This window comes from Rhea americana, unplaced genomic scaffold, assembly GCF_003343005.1.
Source record: "Rhea americana isolate MKP2758 unplaced genomic scaffold, rheAme1 scaffold_11, whole genome shotgun sequence".
Taxonomy (NCBI): domain Eukaryota; kingdom Metazoa; phylum Chordata; class Aves; order Rheiformes; family Rheidae; genus Rhea; species Rhea americana.
This window is the reverse complement of record NW_028185150.1, coordinates 1,193,152-1,215,261: the sequence shown is the minus strand read 5'-3', so window position 1 is coordinate 1,215,261 and position 22,110 is coordinate 1,193,152. Positions and strand designations below refer to the sequence as shown.

The window sequence follows — 22,110 nt, the reverse complement described above, 5'->3', positions numbered from 1 at the left end:
GTTATTAATCTATCATAGAATTATTAAGTTCTTCTGACCAAGAAGAAGAGTTTTGAGCACTTTAAATTTGAAGAGGACAAACAGTATGCACTCCTAACTGCTTAGTTTTGTTGTCATAATGACAGAAAAGTATAACAACGATAGCTAGAAAAATAGCATAAGGAAAATGCAATTGAGCTAGACTAATGGAATTTCATGATCAGGAAATACAATCACATCTGGCCTGATTATCCAAAATAAAAGACAACATCTCTGTTAGTTAAATACTTAGATTACGGATGGTATAGCTATAACTATTACCAGTCTAAATGTTTTATTATTGTTCCATGCAACTTTGGAGGACAAAGTTTATTAATAAATACCTAACAATGAAGAAAAACTGCAGTTCAATTCACTTAAAATTTTGTCCTTGAAACAAAGCTTCATTTTTCAGTAATCTAGATTTTTTTTTCCCAAAGAGTATTATAATGACATTAGTCCTCATTTGTGTTTTTCAGAAATATCATTATAATGTTTATGAAACTAAATCAGCCAACCTCAACAGCCAAATGAGAAATTCAAGGACTTCATATTTGCATCAGTTTTACGGCAACTGGTGTATAACAAATGCACAGCTAAGCTGTATTATTTATAAAGCTATGTTTAACTTAAAAGCTTTTCTCACACTGAAAATTGTGCATTTATGCATATTCAAATCCCATCTTTTCAGAGCATCACAGCTTCTTACTTTTAATGACACCCATTACACAGAGTAGAACTAGTGGAATCAGGCTATAAAATATATGTAAAAAACAAATAAATCATAGTAGTTGTACAAAAAAGTTATCAGATTTCAGAGAAGTAGTATTTTTATTAAAAGCCTTGATGAATTGAACAGTACAGAATCTGTGGTCTACTATGATTTCAAACATTTTTTCTTCAAAAATGTGTAATTTAAAATACCACAGAGAATTGTTTTAAAGGAACAGGTTCAAAATGTAACGAATCTGTTATAACAGTTATGTAGTCTCTTCTTGCATGTATGAACTAACTTTATATACTGACATTTCTTCAATATGAGTCTAATGATTTAGAAATTCGTCTGATATCAAGATGACAACTAAATCAGCAATTATTCATTAAATAATTGTATTTTTAGGAATAAAACTACCCTATTTAAAAATTAATTTCAATTTCTTGCAACACAGGGATAAAATCATACAACAGCAATTACTAAAATACTAACTCTTTTTTGGACAAAATGAAAGCAAACAATAAATKGAATCAAACAATTAAAAATAAATAAAAAACTGTAAATAGATGTGACCAGACAATATTTGTGCTTTATTTGCATCTATATTTATACAGTTACTATTTTCCAAATACAAAATGACATCTGACAGCACTGCTATTGTGGGTCTGTTGTCTATGTGTATATGACACAGGCAGCTTAACTTCTTCACACACAGAAATATTATCCTGGATGGCAATTTAAACTCTAGATTGGGTATTGAATAGGAAACAGGACTGATCTATCAGTGTGTATTTCCAAAAGCTTTGATCTGTCCTACCTTGCAACCCAAATGTGTTAYAGAAATAAATGAAAACTGTATTCCAATGGTGTTCTAATTCCATGGGTTGGCTCCTTCAACTCAAAATTTTGGCTCTTTCTATTTTTCTTGAAAGAGTTTTTTATGATGAATGCTTTATATACAGTCTGTTTATGCTCAGCTTCTCATTTGCACAAATTCCCTTTAGTAGCATATTACTGGTTTGACTTAGAAACACCAGGTGGCCAGGAAATACACCTTGCTAATTGCTTTCCAAATGGATTTATGAACTGAAGAGCTCAGTACTTCTTACTATTCTAAATAATCTTGAAGAGTTTCAGTCAAGGATCAAGGCTAATTTGCCCAAGGAATAGCAACTACCCAAGAATAAAAACTTGATCCCTATTTCTACAAGAGGTGGGTTTAGAACTTGAAACCCTTATCCATTGCATTATCTAGTCAATATATTTACCACKTCTTGCTGATTTACATGCTTATGAGGTAATTTTGTTTATTTATTCAGCAGGTGAATGAAGATAGAATAACATTAACATTTCTTGCTGGTGAAAACTAGCATTTAAAGAATAGTCACCAGTTATTAAACGTGTGTATAACAGCGAAATTGTTTATTAATAACTAAAGAAATATAGTTTGCTAACTATTCATTATTACTAACATTTTTTTTAACTGCTAATTGTAAAAGAGATACCTTTCAGCATGCAACCAGTCTTTTCTTTTCCTGGGCCACAAGCTAAACAACAAGAAAATGATCCTGTTATAGCTGTGCAATACTAACAATGTTTCTTGAGCATGAAAACTGTCAAATAGTGGAGTTTTGAGAGGTTACATTCTGCCTACCAAGAGCAACCCACAGTTTCATATCCTAAGACAAAAACAGAAGCTGGAAACGTGGTTGAAATGTATGACAAACTTCAAGAATGAGGCCAACAAGCCAGAAGGGATGCAGATACAGCACACAAAAGGTGGATGGGAAGGTCAGTGGTTCTCAGCGGCAGATAATCAAATTTAGCGGGAGTTCCTTGCAAAGGGAGAATCTCTGGTAGAAAGTAACCTGATTCCCAGTCAGATCTCAGTACTACAGCAATGCAGCAGATGTTATGTTAAAAAAAAAAGGTTTTAAAAAATGTCAAACTGGCCACAAAGGTTTTGAAAAGCAGTAGCAGTGGTAAGCTCTTCAAGTTTTATCACTAGACACACTATTACCACATCTTTTGTCTCCTACTGGCTGCAGTCACAAAATAACACAAAACACATACTTGCCCAAGTTCTTCCAGTTGTAAGATTTTTATGCATTTTGCAAATATAAGCCTTATGAAGGGCTTCCCTTCTGGAGGGTAATTAAGACTTTTGGGGAATAATTAACATTTAACTACTTCATAAATAAAATAACCAAAAGTTTTCTCCAACACCAGGACAGAAAAAGCAATTCATAAACATGGTGTCATAATCTTCGCTGAAATAAAAAGTTAAACTGGATGCTATTGTAAAATGTGGCAATATATCATGAGTGTATCATCCTAAATCAGCTAGACCAAATATACAGATGTATGATTCTGTTACTGAGTTTTACTAAAAAATGCAGATCTTTGCCTAATGGCAGAGTATTCTTGTCACTAGAAGTTCAATCTGTAGAAAAAACTTACATAAATATTATGTTTGCTTATTCCTTTAGTTGGTAGCTGACAGTCCACTCTGYGAACCACTATAGAAATTAGGATTCTAATAGCTAAAAGTTCACTTCTAACTCATTATTTCTCGTGTAATTTAGCAGTAACAGGTACACTCTGAGATACTGAATAGGATGATGCACATATGGAATTGGAGTGAGCCACCAATCACTCATAGACCTGCTCTCAGCTGATCATATTAACAGAGCCTTTTACAGCCAGATGTCAGCTATGAACCTTGATTGCCCAACCATTGCCGGCCAAGAGCTGACATGTTCTTTCTCCTTTATTAAGCTACATGAAATGGAAAAGATATAGATCTGCATTTCAAATCCACTGATCTGTAAAAACTGCAGGAAGAATTACGTTATAGAAAACCTTGTTAGTATTGTTTGTTACTAATGTTATCCATTATTTCCAATTACAATTCTCTGTTTCCAAGTATATAGAATTCTCTCAGACTTATAGCCAGGCTGAAATTTTTAGTTCTTCCAGGTTTATTTTTCTATTTCCTTTTTCAATCTAACTAATATCCTTAGCACTTCTAAGATCTGGACCAGGAATTTGCTAGTTATTGGATGACAAATATATGTCAATGGTATGTTTTTTTTTCCCTTCCCTTACCAGCTATCACATTTAGCTGACTTATAAATATTTGCAAGCAAATGATTAATATTTACTATAAGCTTTTTCAGCAATCACTCTGAAGAGCCTGCCTGCATGGATCTAGTAGAGCACTAGTGCTGCTGAGATCAATAGGTAAATGCCTGGTACCAGAACAGAAATTCCCAGCTCWATTTCGTTCTCTTTGTCTGTTTTGTTCAGCTGATGGGAAGCCAGAAGATTCAGTATGGACAGACAGGATCTGGATCACAGACAAGAAGTGTAGATGGGGAGAAAGAACTAGACTGGAACTGGACCTCAGTTAAACAGATTTAACACAAGTGCATCACATTAGTCACAAATACTAGGGAAATAATGTATGAAGAATGTCTTCAAGTGAGTTGAAAAGACAGAATTATAATGAATGACTCTCAGAGGGAATAAGTGGTGGTCTTAGAAAAGAGCATGTTCTCTGCAGGATAGGATAGGTCAGATTTTCTTCATAAACACTGATCCTGGAAGGTAAAAAAAGATTGCACTGTTGCAAATCAACACTTTTGCACAAATGGAGGTATTGCCAGTAGATGACTTTTATCAGATGGATAGAGATACTGTCTGCTTTCAGTTCAACAGGGAGTCAAAAGTTCAACACAAAGCCCTGAACTAGCTTCAGGTGATAGTCCATTTCTTTAGCAAAACTGTGGGATGTAATATTTTTTTCAGAGACTTACTTTCATGTTAGGATACCCTGTACCCTGTACCTGCTGGGACAGTTCTTGTGTGTGACACTCAACCAGGTGCAATGACTTCAGGTCTGGTTTGAGTGTCTGGCAGTTCAACTGTGAAATTAAGTTCAGGCAGTCTGGACGCTGGATCAAAGGCCAGAAGGACATCTGTATCTTCATGTCAGCCAAAACTGCCTCAACTGTTAAGCAAAATTCTGATACTTAGAAAAATTCTTCTTGTCTGTTTATGCRCTATATGCATTCTCCCAAAGCAGAAGGAGGATTCAGCTTCTTCAGAACCTGGCACTGGGTCAAACAGTCCCAGAGGTATTCATACTGGAATTCCCATAACTTTATATGCCAGAAATCCCAGTTCAATCCTAACTTCACCAAAATCCTCCTGTTTTCTTTTAAATACCACCTTTTACAATAATACTTCAGGGAAAACTGCTTAACAGCAGCTCACAAAGTCTCCCTCTTATGGAAAACATTATCTTTGAGATTAGTGAAACATATGGAACAATTAAGTAGATGTATCTGGAAAGAAGTTCTTTAGAGTCTTGGGAGAGATGGACAGAGAAAACTTTTCCGCATTTGTGATAAAAAAAGTATCTGATATGCTCTAAAGGAATGGGAATAAAGCCACAGTGATTTTAGCAATTACACCTTTCTTTTGAATGTGAAAAATCCAATGGATGTTTTTAGTCCCACAAGCATTGCTAGTCATAATAATCTAATTAGGAATATAAATGTATACACATTCTGTATTACCAGGTACACATATTAGCAAATTTGAAGGTAACAATTATGACCACATAATTGATTTTATAATCCATGTGTACAAGAATAACAAAATTAAAGATACATAACTGGAATAAAACTAGAGACAAATACAAGAATAGCAGCAATAAATAGGAGAACTTTTGCTGCAGTTTCAAATCCCAAGTGAGCTGTTTTTTTCATCAGGAAATAAATAAAGCTGAAATTATATTTTTTTTATATTTATATCTCTAGCATTTCCATCTGGTGAAATACTAAATGATGGAAATTTTTCCATATTTTTACAGTCTTGAAAAATAATCAAGACTTTTTAGTTCTCCAACAGGTGAAACAATCCCTTGAGGAAACATAGTCAGCAACGCAATGAGTTGTGAAATCTATGRTTTTAATGGGCCATTTCACTCTTGCCTGAGCTGCTCTTTCATGAGTATTCTTGTAAGCTTAACAATTTCAAGGTCAACTTCGTATTAAATGCAGACAGCTGGCCTCCTGCTAGTCCTATGAGTATATACAGAAAATACACATTAGGGGCTTTGATTTCCCTACAAAATGTATTTTAAAACTCTTACTGCTATGAGGGGAATAAAAAGACAATTTACAAAAGTAGTCAAGGCTAATCATTCAAATAATTTTCAATTTAGGAAAAAGACCTCATATATAAATACTGCTATAGAACTAGAAGGTAAGTTCAGAAAGTAGAAAACATAGCTKTTGAATTATCACTTTAAAATACAAGAGGTTTGATTCATCATTAAAAATCAATAGCATTAAACCAAAACCTGTTTTAGTTTGTTGTATTTTAGATTATGTGTGAGGCACACATAATTAATGCTAAAAGTTCTTTTGCTGATCATTCTGCTGAATATTTGCAAAATGGAAATGCTTATAGGTGTATGGCTGTGGATTTGCTACATTCTGTAAACATGACTCAGAACACTTTATTTTAGTAATTCAATATAGTTCTCCTACAATAACTATAATTTGAAAAAACAGAAGTCTAACTGAATGGGTATCAAGGTTTAAGGAAGTGGAAGATTTATTCTCATATCAGTTTCTTTCAGTAATAATTATCTTCTCAAGAGGAAGAGTTGTATTTTTTGCCAACTACTGGCTCTGTAGAAAGAGAATGCAGTACTCTTACTAGTAATGCATTCAAAATATATTAGCAAAAAAAAAAAAAAAAATCAAAGGGATATTCTGCAGCTAATAAGGTAAGTAAGTTGGTCATTTGTGGGACGACACTGACGATCTTGACACCTAGATCAGTGTTTCAACAAAGGACTAAACAAAACAACACTGCATACCTTGTCCARAAGCATTATGATTAATGAGGCTAAAATACCTATTTAAACTCTCATGGCTCATTAACCAGTGCATGTCTTTGAGCCATACTGAAGCTTTTAGACACAAAGTATTGTAAAGATACATTGAATGAAGTGCAAATGCTCCACTGAATCTCTTACAAAACATCACTTGTGGAAAAGAGCTGGAATAGAATGTAGATAAGATCACTTATCACTTTCCAGGGATAAGTGATGAATTTTCCAGTTCTTTTTCATTCCTAGTTAGGCATGATTTTGGTTTGATTTAAMTGACTTTTAAGATTTTATTGTGTTTAGCAGTATTTACCACCTTTTTTTGATTTTGATTTTAATTCAAAATTCTAATAATGATTTATAATTTCTTTTAAATTTCACCTATCCTATAGAAGTGTAGGCCTGTAATAACCTCAAACTAAAGATTGTGCTTGCCAGCTGTAAAACTACTCATCCCTCTTAAACACAGCAAGAGTGGAGATCACATTTCATGCCTTCATTCTATAGATAGAAATCAGGTATACTTTGGAATAAGGCAGCTTAACCACACTTAAAATGTTAGAAGTTGTAATGTCAAGAGCTGTCTAAAAACTGATTTATCAGTGAGTCCTGCTAGACTGTTTTTGACAATTTACACTTTAAAATCARTAGAAGCACTTGATTTTCCCTCAAAATGATACCCATCTCACTATAGCTCCAGAATTTAATCTCAAAGATAGACTTCAACTGCTTTATTTCTAAAAATAATAAGCCCAATATTTACTAATCAGTCACAAAACAAMACAAATAAAAATGTAAACTATAACACTGATAAATGTAATGAACTATATTTTATACATTCATTTATTTCTCTGAAATTATTACGATTTTTTTTAACATTCCCACTTTTAAAATTCAGAATTATCATTGGAAATTCCTAGTCTTATTGAAATTAAACTACTATCATCAGAAACAAGTAATGTTACAAACTCTATTCACATCAAGGGGCTGTGGATTGTGCATGTGTTAGAATTCCCAGTCCTCTCTCTTTCTCCTTGTAGCTGCCAACACTGGAGATCTCAGTTATGGGCATCTTTAAATCAATGTTAAATTAGAATTCAATCTGACCAATGCCACCAATTATTTACTTAAATTTTGGCCTGTACTTCAAAATTTTATTAGCTATGAAAATAATAATAAAAAAAATACTTGTATTCATTACTGCATGTATTTTGTTACATCTGAGAAATTTCAAAAACAGAGATCATTTTAACTTATCTAACGGAATCACAGAATCACAGAATCAGTAAGGTTGGAAGGGACCTCTGGAGATCATCCAGTCCAACCTCCCTGCTCAGCAGGGTCACCTAGAGAATGTCAGAAAGGGTTGCATCCAGGCAGGCCTTGAAGATCTCCAGAGAAGGAGACTCCACAACCTCTCTGGGCAAACTGGTCCAGTGCTCTGTCACTCTCACAATGAAGAAATTCCACCTCATGTTCAGGTGGAACTGCCTGTGGTTCAGTTTCTGCCCACTGCCTCTTGTCCTGTCACATGGGACAACTGAAAAGAGTTTGTCCCTGTCCCCTTGACACCCTCCCTTCAGGTACTTGTACACATTGATAAGATCCCCCCTCAGTCTTCTCTTCCCCAGGCTGAACAGGCCCAGCTCTCGCAGCCGTTCCTCASAGGGCAGATGCTCCAGCCCTCTGGTCATCTTTGTAGCTCTACCCTGGACTTTCTCCAGTAGCTCCATGTCTCTCTTGTACTGGGGAGCCCAGAACTGGATGCAGTACTCGAGATGAGGCCTCAGAAGGGCTGAGCAGAGGGGCAGGATCACCTCCCTCCACCTGCTGGCAACACTCTTCCTAATGCACCCCAGGAGACCATTGGCCTTCTTGGCCACAAGGGCACATTGCTGGCTCATGGTCAACTTGTCATCCACCAGCACTCCCAGGTCCTTCTCTGCAGAGCTGCTCTCCAGGGAGTCAGCCCCCAGCTTGTACTGCTGCATAGGGTTGTTTCTTCTCATGAGGTTCCTCTCCACCGAACTCTCCAGCCTGTCTGGGTCTCTCTGAATGGCAGCACAGCCCTCAGGTGCATCAGCCACTCCTGAACTYCASCATCTCAKGGTCACTGCAGCCAAGGCTGCCCCCAACCTTCACATCTCTCACAAGTCCCTCTCTGTTGGTAATGACAAGCTCCAGCAGGACACCCTTCCTTGTAGGCTCCTCCACCACCTGTGTCAAGAAGTTATCATCGATGCACTGCAGGAACCTCCTGGACTGTTTGTGTCCTGCTGTGCTGTCCTTCCAGCAGATGTCAGGGTGGTTGAAGTCCCCCATGAGGACCTGTGATCGTGAGGCTACTTCCAGCTCTCTGTAAAAGGCCTCATCAAGTTCTTCTTCCTGGTCAGGTGGCCTGTAGTAGACACCCACAASTGCGTTCCCCACGTTAGCCTCCCCTTTGATCTTCACCCATAAGCTCTTGACTGYCTCCTCCTCCTCCACCCCCAGGCAGARCTCGATRCAYTCCAGTTGCTCTCTCACATAAAGAGCAACTCCACCACCTCGCCTTCCTGGCCTGTCTTTCCTAAAAAGCACATAGCCATCCATGACACTGTTCCAGYCATGKGAGCTATCCCACCATGTCTCCATGACTGCAAWGAGATCATGGCCCTGTGATCACACRCAGATCTCCAGCTCCTCCTGTTTGTTCCCCATGCTGCCTGCATTGGTGTACAGGCATCTCAAAGATATGGTCATGCCTGCAGGTTTCCCAGGAAGAGTGCAGGGGTGTCCCCCATAGCCATGTAACACACRCACATCCACGGCTGCATGCACTCGTTGGAGGCCCCCAACCCAAGTTGTATTTTATTATCTACCCTCCCTMTATAACTCTCCTTTTCCCTCTTCCTACCTAGTTTAAAGCTCTCTTTACCAGGCTGGCCAACCTAACCAATAAGGCATGTCAAAGAAGTGGATAAAGATAGATCTTTTATTACAGTATGCATGCATTCTTGGCCACTMTTGAGTACATTTTTTTCAGTCTTCAGAGTCCTCTTTCAAAGATTAAGTTGCCTAGTAAAAACATTTATTTAGCCAGGATGTAAACTGGCTTAATTAAGTCCTTCTCATCTTTCCTAGGAAGTCTAATTTCTGGTGGATGTTTCTTTAATTTTCCCCTAAATTACTGGGTTATAGGCTCAAAATTCTGATTTGTATTTCAAGCTCTAAGAAGTATTGAAGATTCCAGCTGAAGCTTTCAGGATCATCACGTTATACTGAGGATGACTAATTAGATTTGAATTTAAAATATAACCTTTCCTGAGACAGATTTGTTGCTGTAATAGTAATTACTATAATTTGGATTTTCATTTTGCATTTTAATTTACACCTATTTCCTCAAATAGGATTAATTAGGGTTACACACTTCTGTGTTTATGTTCTGTCCCAAAACAATTTACATTATCTTTTTTTTTTGTAATATTTCTGTGAAATTTGTTTGCAACAAAGTAGGATTACTATGAATCTTAAACATAATTTTCCCTGTTCCTTTGCATTAGATCAACTGGGCACTGAAAATGACTGAAATTAGAAATTATCTGCTACCTACCTATCTCAGCAGTGATCAGCCATTCTTCTCCCAAATTGAGTATCAGTCTCATTCAGCAACGCTTTCTTCATGCCATCATGCAAATAGTGCCGGGTAGCAGCTCATGGATACTTCCCCATTTTAGTCTGGGAATGAGCTATCTAGCAATATCAACTCATGCCTCAGGCTAACTGCAACCTCAGGCAATGTCCTAAATCTCCCCAGGTATCTCTGGTACGAGCAGCACTAACCTCCTTTCAGGATAATCCTCTGCTAAAGGTTTAGGGACTATATATGCAACTCAAYCCAGGCAGAAGAGATGATAAATTTGCTATGAACACTCATTCAGGGAGCTCAAGATGTTTGCAAAGTTTTCGCAATAGCTATCACTCCATTCCTGCAATGTTCTCACATTTAAAACACTATAAGAATAGGCTTACAAAAAGGCTGAACTGGGACCTGTGCATAAATATGAATAGTGCAGCCTTTATCTACTTTCCACAAACAGTCATGCTGAGCTGCATGCACAATTGTATTTACTTGTCTAAAGCAGAATGAAAAGCAGGGTAATGGAGAATAAAAAAACATATAAAATGAAGAACAACACTTTTTTTTTTTTTTTTTGTAAANCCCAAAAAAAAAAAGAAAAGAAAAATTAGTAATACGAATAATTATTGAGAAGTAATAGTGCTGGTAGTCTAGATAAATTCATATACTGTAAAATGCTAGGGTATTTTTACTCCGAGCTATTGAAGACTGGGCAGCCTAATTTACTGATGAACTTTTACCTTTCTTTTCATGGTTCATTAGTTRTACAATACAATATATGTGGCAAAGGCCAGCCAAGATCTGATACTAACTGATACCAAGTACAAATATGATACATTGGTAACATTGGTAACATTTTCTTTGTTCCAGACAAACAACCTAAGGCATATCAAATAAAATATTTAATTTTAGCAACATTATGACATGACATTTCTTAGTTCCACTGGATCCCTAATAGTTAAAACTGAAGGATAGTAAAAATTACTTAAGTTATATGAAACAGGTGATTTGCCATTGGTTTATGCAAACTTTGGAATTTTTTCATACTTCATTCCTGGGGTGAGAAACAACAAAGACAACACTCAGGTAAAGGCTTTGTGAAGCACCCACACATTCATAAACTATTAACCATAGAAAACAACTAAAAAATATAACTCTGCATTTTGTATTCTGCAAATTATATGTACATGAATATTAAGATTTATTACAATTTATTGATTCTTAAATGATCTCAATAATTAAAAAGACGTAATGTTGAACTTTAGATTGCTACACTTAYGCCAGAATTTGTATTTACATTAAGTAATGAAGTAGAAAAAATGAAATAGTACAGAAGACTAAAAATTGAAAATGGCAGCAGGTTTTCAGAGTTTTATAAGAATCTTCAAAGTTTGTCCAGCACAGGTAGATGAATCAAAAAACTTTACTCTGACTTTAAAATAGTATTGCTTAATTGTAAAGTGCCTGAAAGTAAGACTGAAGAGATATAGATAAAAAAAAATGATAGCAGATATACATACACATACACACACATACATATACACATATCCAGAGTGTAGTCGGTGTAACCTACAAGTTAGTCATATTTTAAATATGAGCCAATTTAACAGGTAAAATCTGTTATTTTCCGAAGATGCATTTTTCAGGAGTTTCCAGCTTACTCTGAACTGTTTTGTGCTATTTTCCAAAACGTCTTAGTAAAGGATTTTTGCATCTTTGAGGTGTCCAAATAAAACCAAAAATATTATGAAAGTATTTAGTTGAATTATAGCACTGACTTTCTGTAGGAATTAACCACAAAAATACATATGACAATATCACCATTTGGTAGACCTTTAAGACAATTATTGCCTGGGAATTGTGAGTTCTCCTGACAGAAGAACTGGTTTGCCCATACTGTCCATCCCCATGGGGTGGCTGCATGAGTACAACTTGCAGTATGGGAAAAAAATATCTCACATGTCAGCAAATCAAGCACTAATTAAAGGTAAGAAAAAATAATTTTAGGAGGATGGCAAGGAAGATATCCTTTAACTTTTCATTCCTGATTCTTAAAGTACAAATATTTTGTGGGGGTGTGGCAGGAAGAATGTTTAAAATTTAAAAGTTAATGTTTTATCACTTGCCTTWAGAAATGAAGGATGTAAGAATTTTTAAGAGATTAAAATTTTAAAAATTGATTTTGCAACGAAATTGAAGTTAGCAAAGATTACATCTGATGGAAAATTTCCTACTTCCTTAATTCAAGCAATCATCCAAAATCTCTAATCTTGTCCATCTAACAACAGGTGAACACTTTTGAATGCATTTATCAGCAATAAAATTTTCCCCAAAATATATGAGGAAAATCAGAGGCACCAACACTTACAATCTATTTTTACCTCCCTCAGAAAATTAAAGGAGGTCTGATCTTAAATTATTTACTCTAGTAAAACAGCCTTGGGAGTCAAACTCTGTTATAGCTCTCTAAAAGACATTCAACATTAATTCACATAAGTCATATAACCTTTTTTTTTAAGGTTTCAAAAATACGTTTTTTAAAAATATGCAACACAAAATCTCTATTTTTATTACATTAGATTATAACTAAAGTTATGGTATAAATGAGTTGTATCAAATTACATTTTTTAAAGTTTTTTTTTATTATTATTTGATCTTGTTCACAGCACATTCTACATTCTTAGAAGTATTTGAATACTCTAGCGGTATGCATACAATTTTTCTTACCTTCCTATTCCCTCTGTAGATATATTTCAATTAGGAAAATAATTCCAAATAGTTTCAACAATAAAATAATCTTATGATCATTTCCCTGCTTCTCCTATGCTTTCACTGTCATTTAAACTTCCTATTCCACTGATGTTCACACATATGAAATAGTCAGTGCTGTCTGAAACCTTTATTATGCTTTGTTATGCTTGAAAGAATTTTGACTACAAAGATGGAATTCATTTTCTGGAATATCTGTATGAATATTTCTAACTCCTCATAAATGTTCATGAAAACACACTGCTCTGTAAATATTTTAAATATTTGTAAATATTTTATACTATTTACTCACTCTACTTACGAGTATTTACTACTTCCTTTTTTTTCTCCCATACACCTTTTGCATTATCAGAAGCAAAATAGAATGAAACAGTATAAATTTAACCACAGACACTAATGAAATGCTGTTAGTCAAATCCTGTCTTCACTTAAATTGATGTGAACTTCATTTTTTAAAACCCTTGACTTGCACCTACAATTTTATATACAGCTTTTCATGTTATATTTAAGTTGTTAAAATATTTTCTCTACCAAAATTGAAAATATACGATGATATTAAAACAAATAACTGGAGTTTTGATAAACCAAAGACAACATCCTCACTGAAAGACCTGGCCATGCCAATGGTTAGAGAGAAAAAAATAACAATTTCTACCTCAAAAACTAAATGGTCCAAGACTTTCAATGTCAATACATCAGTATGCACCATCTGGCCTTTCTTTTATCCATTAGTCACTGCAGCAATCATTTTATTTTGTTTAAAAATAAATTATTTAAATTGCCACTCTAGTTTGTTTTTGTATACATTTATTCAAGTAAGGTAAGTTATATCAATCTAAGCCCTGATGTTAGTTGGATCAACTTAGATCTGCTGTTAATTTATAAAAAAGTACAATAATTACCATCAGATTGGATCATTTTCATTCTGGCTTCATTTTCTTATTGTTTGTACTAAACCAAAACATCAATCTTAATGAATTTTTTTTTGCTTATTAACGAGAGTATAAGGTATTTTTATCTTTTAGKGATTAACAAATCCAGCTGCTAGTAGTTTTTTCAATTTGTCTTTTTGTTTTAATTTTTGGTATCAGATTATATAAGTTAAACTATCTATTAAAAAAAATTATCTGCTAAAAATAGACTTGTCTTCTAATTCTCTGAGAAATGTTTTTTTTTTTTTTTCCCTCTATTTTTAACTCCTGATGAGTAGATTTAATTTTTCTATTTTAACTTATTTGGTACAAGCTCTCTAAAATTGTCTAACTTATAATATCTGATTATAATGACAGAAAAGACTTAGGTTGGATAGGTTATAGTACCATATTGAATGAACTATCCTTTACATGCTCTTTGCATTAAAAAGTGCTACAAAATGACTTAGATTTTCAGTGAAAATGATAGGTAGGATGAACATTAATGAAAAGAGAAAGAAACTCCATATATACCCTAGAGAAAACACACATCCAGTAACTGTTAACACATTCAAATTTCCAGACCACTTCTGAATGTCTGGCAATGTAAGCTGACAGTATAATTAAAATACACGGGTTTCTTCCTACTTTAGGGAAATAGAAAGCCATAAGCCAGATTTTTTGGCTACTTAACTGCTTCTATATTCAATTTTCTTCTGTCACATTCTAATCAAGTAATCGTGTGCTAATATGGGGCCTGGAAATAACAGCCAAATCTCTGTCCAGCTCATTTAGCTGCCCATATGTGAAGGCCCTTCCACGGGTATACGTATGCTTGCAGAACTACTGTCTTCTGGATTTTGTACCTGCACCACTGCAACAGTTCATTAATTCAAATAAAGGCACACATCCCTGGGTGTAATGGTTCGCAGCCCCATAAATAAGACTTTGTCCAGTGGGGTTGGAATAGTGGATGGGAGGACATCACGGATGCACTATCAGTGTGAACGACTGACCCCACTGCAGTCAAAAGCAGAAGTGCCCTGATCTTAACACCACCACCACCTTCTCCACGCCTGGCAGAGGGTTCTTCTACAGATCATGTCTGCAAAATATTAGCTCAAGATACTTTCTGTATTTGCAGAAGAAGCAATTTTCTTTAGGGCTGTATACAAACCATCTGCAGTGACAAACCTCAGCTCGATACACCTCATGGAAATTATTGGCAAACTAAGTGGACAAAGGCCCATCCGTTATGGCCCAAGTTTGATGCTGGTACTCACGGTACTATCACAGGATAAAGTTCACTGCATGCTCTGAGTGATGGCCATTTTGCTGGCTAGTCACAGAGAGGGGACTGGAGTGGAAAAATGGCCTAGTTTATGCATCTCCATCAAGCATAGGCAGAGACAGGCATGAAACTGAGCAATATAGCCAGGACAGAGATGCTTCTCTTCTTTACAAAGAAACATACATTTTGAACAGTGTGGAAATACAAGGCAGGGGCAGAGTATCCGATCCAGAATTAACCAAATATAAAATTTAAACAGCTGTATTCTTAGTCATCTTAGGTCTCACATTGAAGGTCTATCACTTACAATTGTCCGAGGAAGCTTTGTAATAGATTCAGCACTCAGGTAAGTATAGCTTTCAATACGCAATTTCTTGTAAGGGTGGCATTAAAAAATATTTTAAGATAAATAATTTCTGCAGTCAAAAGCTAAATGATGATACTGGTAATTTTTATAGGGTTTGTTTAAGCGTTTCTTTTACTAATTAAGTACAGCAGTTTTAATTGAGATTTATAGAATATTAAATACGAAAGAGTTAGACTCTTCTAAGATACTCTGCAGAAAACCTCAGCTTTCTTAAACCTATATTCTGCGTAAGTATCAAGGTTGTTTTTGAAGCTAAGAGTATCTATCATTTGTTCTAACGGTTAATAGCTTCAGCATTAAAATATAGTTTCCTGTTCACAATGTGAATTTACATATTGTTRGTTTACAGCAACTTAAAAGACTGAATAGTCATGAAAAGTCTACAAAACTTGTATTCTTAAAAGTATATTATAGTCAAGTCAYCTATCTATCCTCTTAATGTCGAGCTCCTTAAGTTTCTCAATGCAAAGTATTTTCTCCTGTACCAAAAAAAAAAAAAAAATCTTTTTCTGATTTTTCAACAGCCCTTTAAAGATCCAGAATTTTACAACACAGTTCATTGGCAACTTAATGGCTGTGTAGAGAACAAAAATTCCTTTCTTTTGTTTCTATATACAAAAGTTTCATTAGCTCTTCTTGTGAGAGCACAGGTTTAAGAAAGCTGAATTACCAGTTCAGCTCAGTTCTCAGATTCAGTTCAGAGTCAGTTCTTTGTAGGATAGTGCTCTTATATGATAATAGATATGACCACTAAATATTTTATTTTAGACTTTTTTAAAATGCTTATTTGAATAGGTCAGTCATTTGCCTTGTTTAGATCACTCTGCATAATCACCATGACAGTATTATTTGCTGCTTCACGAATCTTCATGTCATCTACACATTTTATCATAATATATTTGTATTTACTTACTTACAATCAACAGAAATATTGAATAGTCAGCCCTACAGTTTTCTCAGAATTTCTACAACATCTTTATATAGTGATAATAAACACCTATTTAGATCTGTCAGCTAGCTACATCTTAATCTATTTAATTTGGATCATACTGATATTCTGCTGTTTTTAAAATTTGGACAGTCATACAACATTAGGTGAAAAGTCTATAAAAATCCACATATATTAAATCCCTGCATTTACCTTTACTAACCAAAGTTATTACCACCTCAAATAATAAAATCAAAGATGATTTTTTTAGATTTACTTTTCCTTTAAATAGAATATTTGACTGATATTAGTTGTTTTCTGAGCAGGACTAATGTCAGAGTAACTATTTTAGCAGTTACAGAGCAGGCTTATTTCATTGTTTCCACTTGAAATTGAAATATTTGCATAGCTTCAGGAAATTGTTGCACTATTAATTAAAATATGCAGGATATTTAACAAGTTATTCCTAGATATTATCACTCTCTGTGGTTGCTAACAACTGAAAAAAACTTTTTCTATCCACATGTAGTTCCAGCACATCATCGTCTTCCTTTGTGAACAAAGTGGAAATATTTATCAAGCACTTTTTTTCTTTCAGCATCATAGTTAGCTAGTTTACCACTCTGTCTAATAAAGATTAAGTTATCACATTTTACGGTCTTCACTTAAACTCTATACTACACTTTTGTTGAAATCTATAGCTCTCTGTTCCCAGCCCTTTGGCATTTAACTTCTCCTATTAATCTTCTGTATTTAGTCAAAGGTACATGGTTAAAGAGTTATTTTTCTTGTCAATACAACTTCCTATATTCTTTTCTTGACAAAGTTCCTGTTAATTTCTATCTTTTATTTGCCAGCTGAAACAGTGTAGGTTTATATGCAAATTGGTTTTATTTTTTTACTGATAAATGATGACAATCTGACTCTTAAATAACCTCTCTAAAAACATTGTATTTTTTCCTGTACAAATTGTGCTCAATTTTCCCTAATGTTGGTGGTTTAATGTCCTGTTACTGCGCTAGAATCATATTCTTTTGTACAAATTTAATGTTAGGAGGTCACTATCACTCTCCAACAAACACTAACTTCAGCTTAATTAATTAATTGTTTTTCTTCAAAGTAGAGACTTGCATTAAATGCAACTTCATCTACAACTAAATGATCAATGAATATTTTTTGAAATTGTAATGACATGCTATTGCTTCTATGACATCACTGACAGCTCATCAATCTAAGTCATATTCTCGTAAAAGCATTTTTTCCAGTCTATAGATATTTAACAAACATTTCTTGTGACTTTGTTTATAAATGTATACGTATGTATAACATTTTACTTTGTTTCACACAAATAAAACTTTCATACATATTCACCTACAAAAATAGTCAGATTTGTCTGACTATTCACAGAAAATAATTAAATATTGATATTTCAACTGTGTTGAAAGTGAGTACAGAAAAGATATTCCCTGTTGGAGGTCAAGTATTAAAAAAAAAAAAAAAAAAAAAAGAAAGAAGGAAGAAAAAGAAAGCTAGGACTAATTTATCTAATTTATTTAAGACTAATTTACTGAAGACTGAAAAGATTTTTCTCCGCACCCTCATCTACCTAATTCTACAGAATTATGTCTAACTGAAGTACAAGTTACCTAATCAAATGGTCTGGTCATAAACTATTAAACCAATAAAATGAACAAACTAAATGAATAAGACATTCAAATCTGTATCCTGCTGGGTACCATGACACTGAAATATACAGAATGAGAAAGTAGAGAGTTAGCAATCTTCTAATTAGACAACCTACTGCTTTGTATCTACATGAAATGGAAAGATGCCAGAGGTAAAGCTATGATYGTTTGCAATGTATGAACATGTTAGAGAGCAATGGGAAGGAAAAGATAATTCTAAAAAAAATGCATGCTAACACAGTACAGACAATTTCATAGTACATGAAAAGAGCCAAATGAAAACAACATTTAAATGTACATTTTAGTAAGACAACTATTACATTTTATTAGAATTGAGATGCCAGGTAAGACTGTAAGTCCTCTTGAAAYATAGTAATTTTTTTTAGTATCACAACTAACAATTAAATTTGTAATTTATATATTGGCATAACACAGTAATTTTGGATATTTCTCCTCAGTTTAGAGTTCCTATCAGTATATAGCAGAAGTTCCAGGAAATCACAGCAGCCCAAGAATGGAAGTGCTTTTAGCAGTGCAAAGTACAGTTATGATTTAATTCAAATACTTATCGCATATGCACAAGGTTTTAAAATATAATAGTTAAATATATGAGGGGATCAGATGTGTTTGAATAGCTCTATATAACTAGTACGATTCCCAAGGTCTGTATTAATGCTGTATTATTAAGACTAGATTATGAGCTAATACACAACACTTCAGCAAGCTCTCCCAAAACTGCACCTTTGAACAAGTTTCTTCCCTATTTCCTCATGGTTAATAATAAGAGAGAAGCCAGTGCCCACAGCAATTGTTCTTCCACCAGCTCTTGTAACAGTCCCACTCACTGCTTGCTCGTAGCACCAGCATACCAATGGCTGGGAAGCTGAGCTTCACGTTTTCCTTGAATTTCATTTAATTCAGGACTTCATTTGTTTTAACATAAATTTATTGTTTTTATATATTATTTTTAGGTAACTAAACTTAACTGGGCTTTTGTTTATCCCAGGTACCATGTGACAACATTTTAACACAGCACTGCTTGAAAACCTTCCTAAAGATATTTGTTCCTCCTTAGCATTAGCACTTTGATGGTAAGATCAAAAACCTTGCCGGTATGGAAAAAAAAAAAAAAAAAAAAAAAAGGAAAATTAAAAAAAGAAAAAAGAAAATAAGAACTTCTTTTAGTATGTTATTGATGGGAATGACTTAGCTCCTTGATACTTGCCTAATAAGGCTAATGACTGAAATTTCTCAGTGTTTCAAAGTCAATTTTAATCGTTTTAACGTTCTATGTACTTACATTTATTTTTCTAACATGACTTTTGAATGTAATTACTTACTACAAGCATGCCACCAACACAGCACAGTCTAATGTGATGTCTTTGATGATTTAAATTCATTTTTTGACAGATTTTATACCATCTAACAGATGATACAGTCAAAAAGTTTAAGAATAGATGTCCTTCGCATAGAAAGTATAATAGATTTTTGTCATTAAGAACTGAAAACATATTTACAGCAATTAAAGGACATTCATCATTTTCATGCAAATGAACTCCTTGACAAAATATAAAACACTATTTATTATTAAACTTCAGTTGAATTTAGTAACCTCCAGATCTTCAGTGCTTAAGTATTTAAATTTTTTATCCGTAAGTCAGGAAAGTTGCAAATAACAATTCTATAAAATTTTAATAAAATTTAACAAAATAAGAAAGTATTGCATAATGTGTACTGACCAGTGACTGAAAATTCATGTTTAATAAATAAATAAATAAATATTAGAAGTGACCCAGAGCCATTAGTAGTCTAATACAGGTGTTTAATACAAATTATGACCTGCTAGTCAACTTTCATAGAATCACAGAATCACAGAATCAGTAAGGTTGGAAGGGACCTCTGGAGATCATCTAGTCCAACCTCCCTGCTCAGCAGGGTCACCTAGAGCATGTTAGACAGGGTTGTACCTTTCCTTTAATAAAAATTGAACCATATGCCAATTTGTAGTTTGCCACAATCTCAGTGAATAAGCTTAATAAAATAATAGGCTTAGTGAAAAAAACAAAAATAAAACAATCAAGATTCTGAGTTTCCAGGAAGAAAGAGAAAACAGTTCATCAAAAACACTTTCTGAGTATCTGGTCCTGTCTTTCAATCTGGAATCTGCATTTACCCCTATTTTCTTACAGAATGATATACACTTAAACTCACACACTTTCACTCCCTCTATTTGTCCTTTACAAGGAAAGACAATGTTTGTGTGTTTTGACTTGCTAAGAAATAAAATTAATTTAAGGAGATTTTTTTGGTGTAGCTAGAGATATATGTCAAAAATTGTCTACATTTTATGCTGCAATATCACATGAAGATTTCAGTTTCAATCAGGATGCATCTATCACAATAAAATTAGTACAACCTTCACAGAATTTGGACATATAATTTTACTAAGAGAAACTCCTAGTGTATGTGGTAAAGTGTATGTGGCAATTATCTGAGATGAAATTTTTTTACCTTCTCATTCTCCTTAAAACAACAAATATAACTCTCCTCAGCCCCAATAACCCAGGAGATGCTCATTATGTATCATTTCAAGATTCTGTGCAGATTAGAAAATGCTTCAGAAAACTTGAGAAAATTTAGCATCAATCAACCAATAAAATCCACTCACCATCTCTTCGATTAAGCCTTGCAAATCCGGGGCTGTGACTGCTAGACAGCTCTGATGAACTGCTGAACGACGACTGAGGCAAAGCAGACACCAGTTGATCGTCACAATTATCTGCCAGTGAAAAATATCATGTTCAGGTTATTACAATGAACACAACTTATTGGAACTGCAACCAAAGAGAACACTAGAAAAATATTTGAATTAACCCTGTATCTGATAAGAAAACCCTGTATCTCAAAATCGCTGCATTAGATGTAAGCCTGTCAGTACTGAGATAGCACTTCTTGTTTATCAATATTTCATCAGACTACCAGTCTACTATAACTTACTTTCATCAACTTGTTGTCCTTGCCCAGCTACAACCTGATTTCTGAGCCTGTACTGAGAAATGGTGCACAGCTCGCTCAGCACTATTTATATGAATAGGAACTGATATCTTCCAATCTTGTCTTGAGTAGCGTGAACCACAATACATGCTCTTTGCTTTCCTAATGCCAGAAGTTCAACCACATTAAATTCAATTACATCTTCCAAAAACAAAACAAAACAAAAATCCTCTCATCCATTTTAAGAACTGCAAGAATGACGAAATGGAATTTTTTTTTTTTTTTTTTGCTTTGCCAGTGTCACGTGGTTTTGACACAGCAGCATAAAATTGCAGTATTAGCATGCAACACTAGATGCCCAACAGAATGAAACCTGAGCTTTTCAGAAGAGGACTTAACTGCAGTTCACAATCAATGGTGCATAAGCAAGCAAATCCTAATCAATACTTTGGATGTTAAATGCCTCTTCAGCTCAATTACTATACAGGGCATGCATTCATTCTCCTTTTACATTTGCAAAATATAAATTGAGAATCAATATCTCTTCTAGTTTTAGCTGAAAGAAGACTAACTTAAAACACCAGAAGAAGTGTAAGCAAGTCTTTTCCTGGCTATACTATGCTGGCATCTGGAGTTTAGAAAAAGAGGGGAATTATGTAAACTATTAGTCTTTATGAAATTGCCTTTTTGTGGATAAGCATGTTCTCTGAATGCAACTGGTAAATGAAAACCCACAGATGACTCTGTCTTCTAACCCTTCTGTTCATCTACAAATCTCTACTACAGAATCATGAATATTAATTAATAAGAAAAGCCTTTTCCTGACTCAAAGATAATTAACTGTTTCTGCTGAATAAATACAGATATGTCTAATTAGCAGCAACACATTTACATGCACTCTATAA

General features: G+C 34.3%; 1 protein-coding gene across 2 annotated transcripts in view; it reads right to left on the bottom strand.

Annotated features, from left to right (window-relative positions):
• Positions 1-22,110, bottom strand: part of LOC146601019 (contactin-associated protein-like 4) — a 230,671-nt gene that overhangs the window by 166,919 nt on the left and 41,642 nt on the right. For both annotated transcript variants that reach the window (XM_085312730.1, XM_085312739.1), the window contains exon 2: positions 20,880-20,990. In XM_085312730.1, coding sequence (XP_085168856.1) covers positions 20,880-20,990 — 111 coding nt within the window. The remainder of the gene's footprint in view (positions 1-20,879; positions 20,991-22,110) is intronic.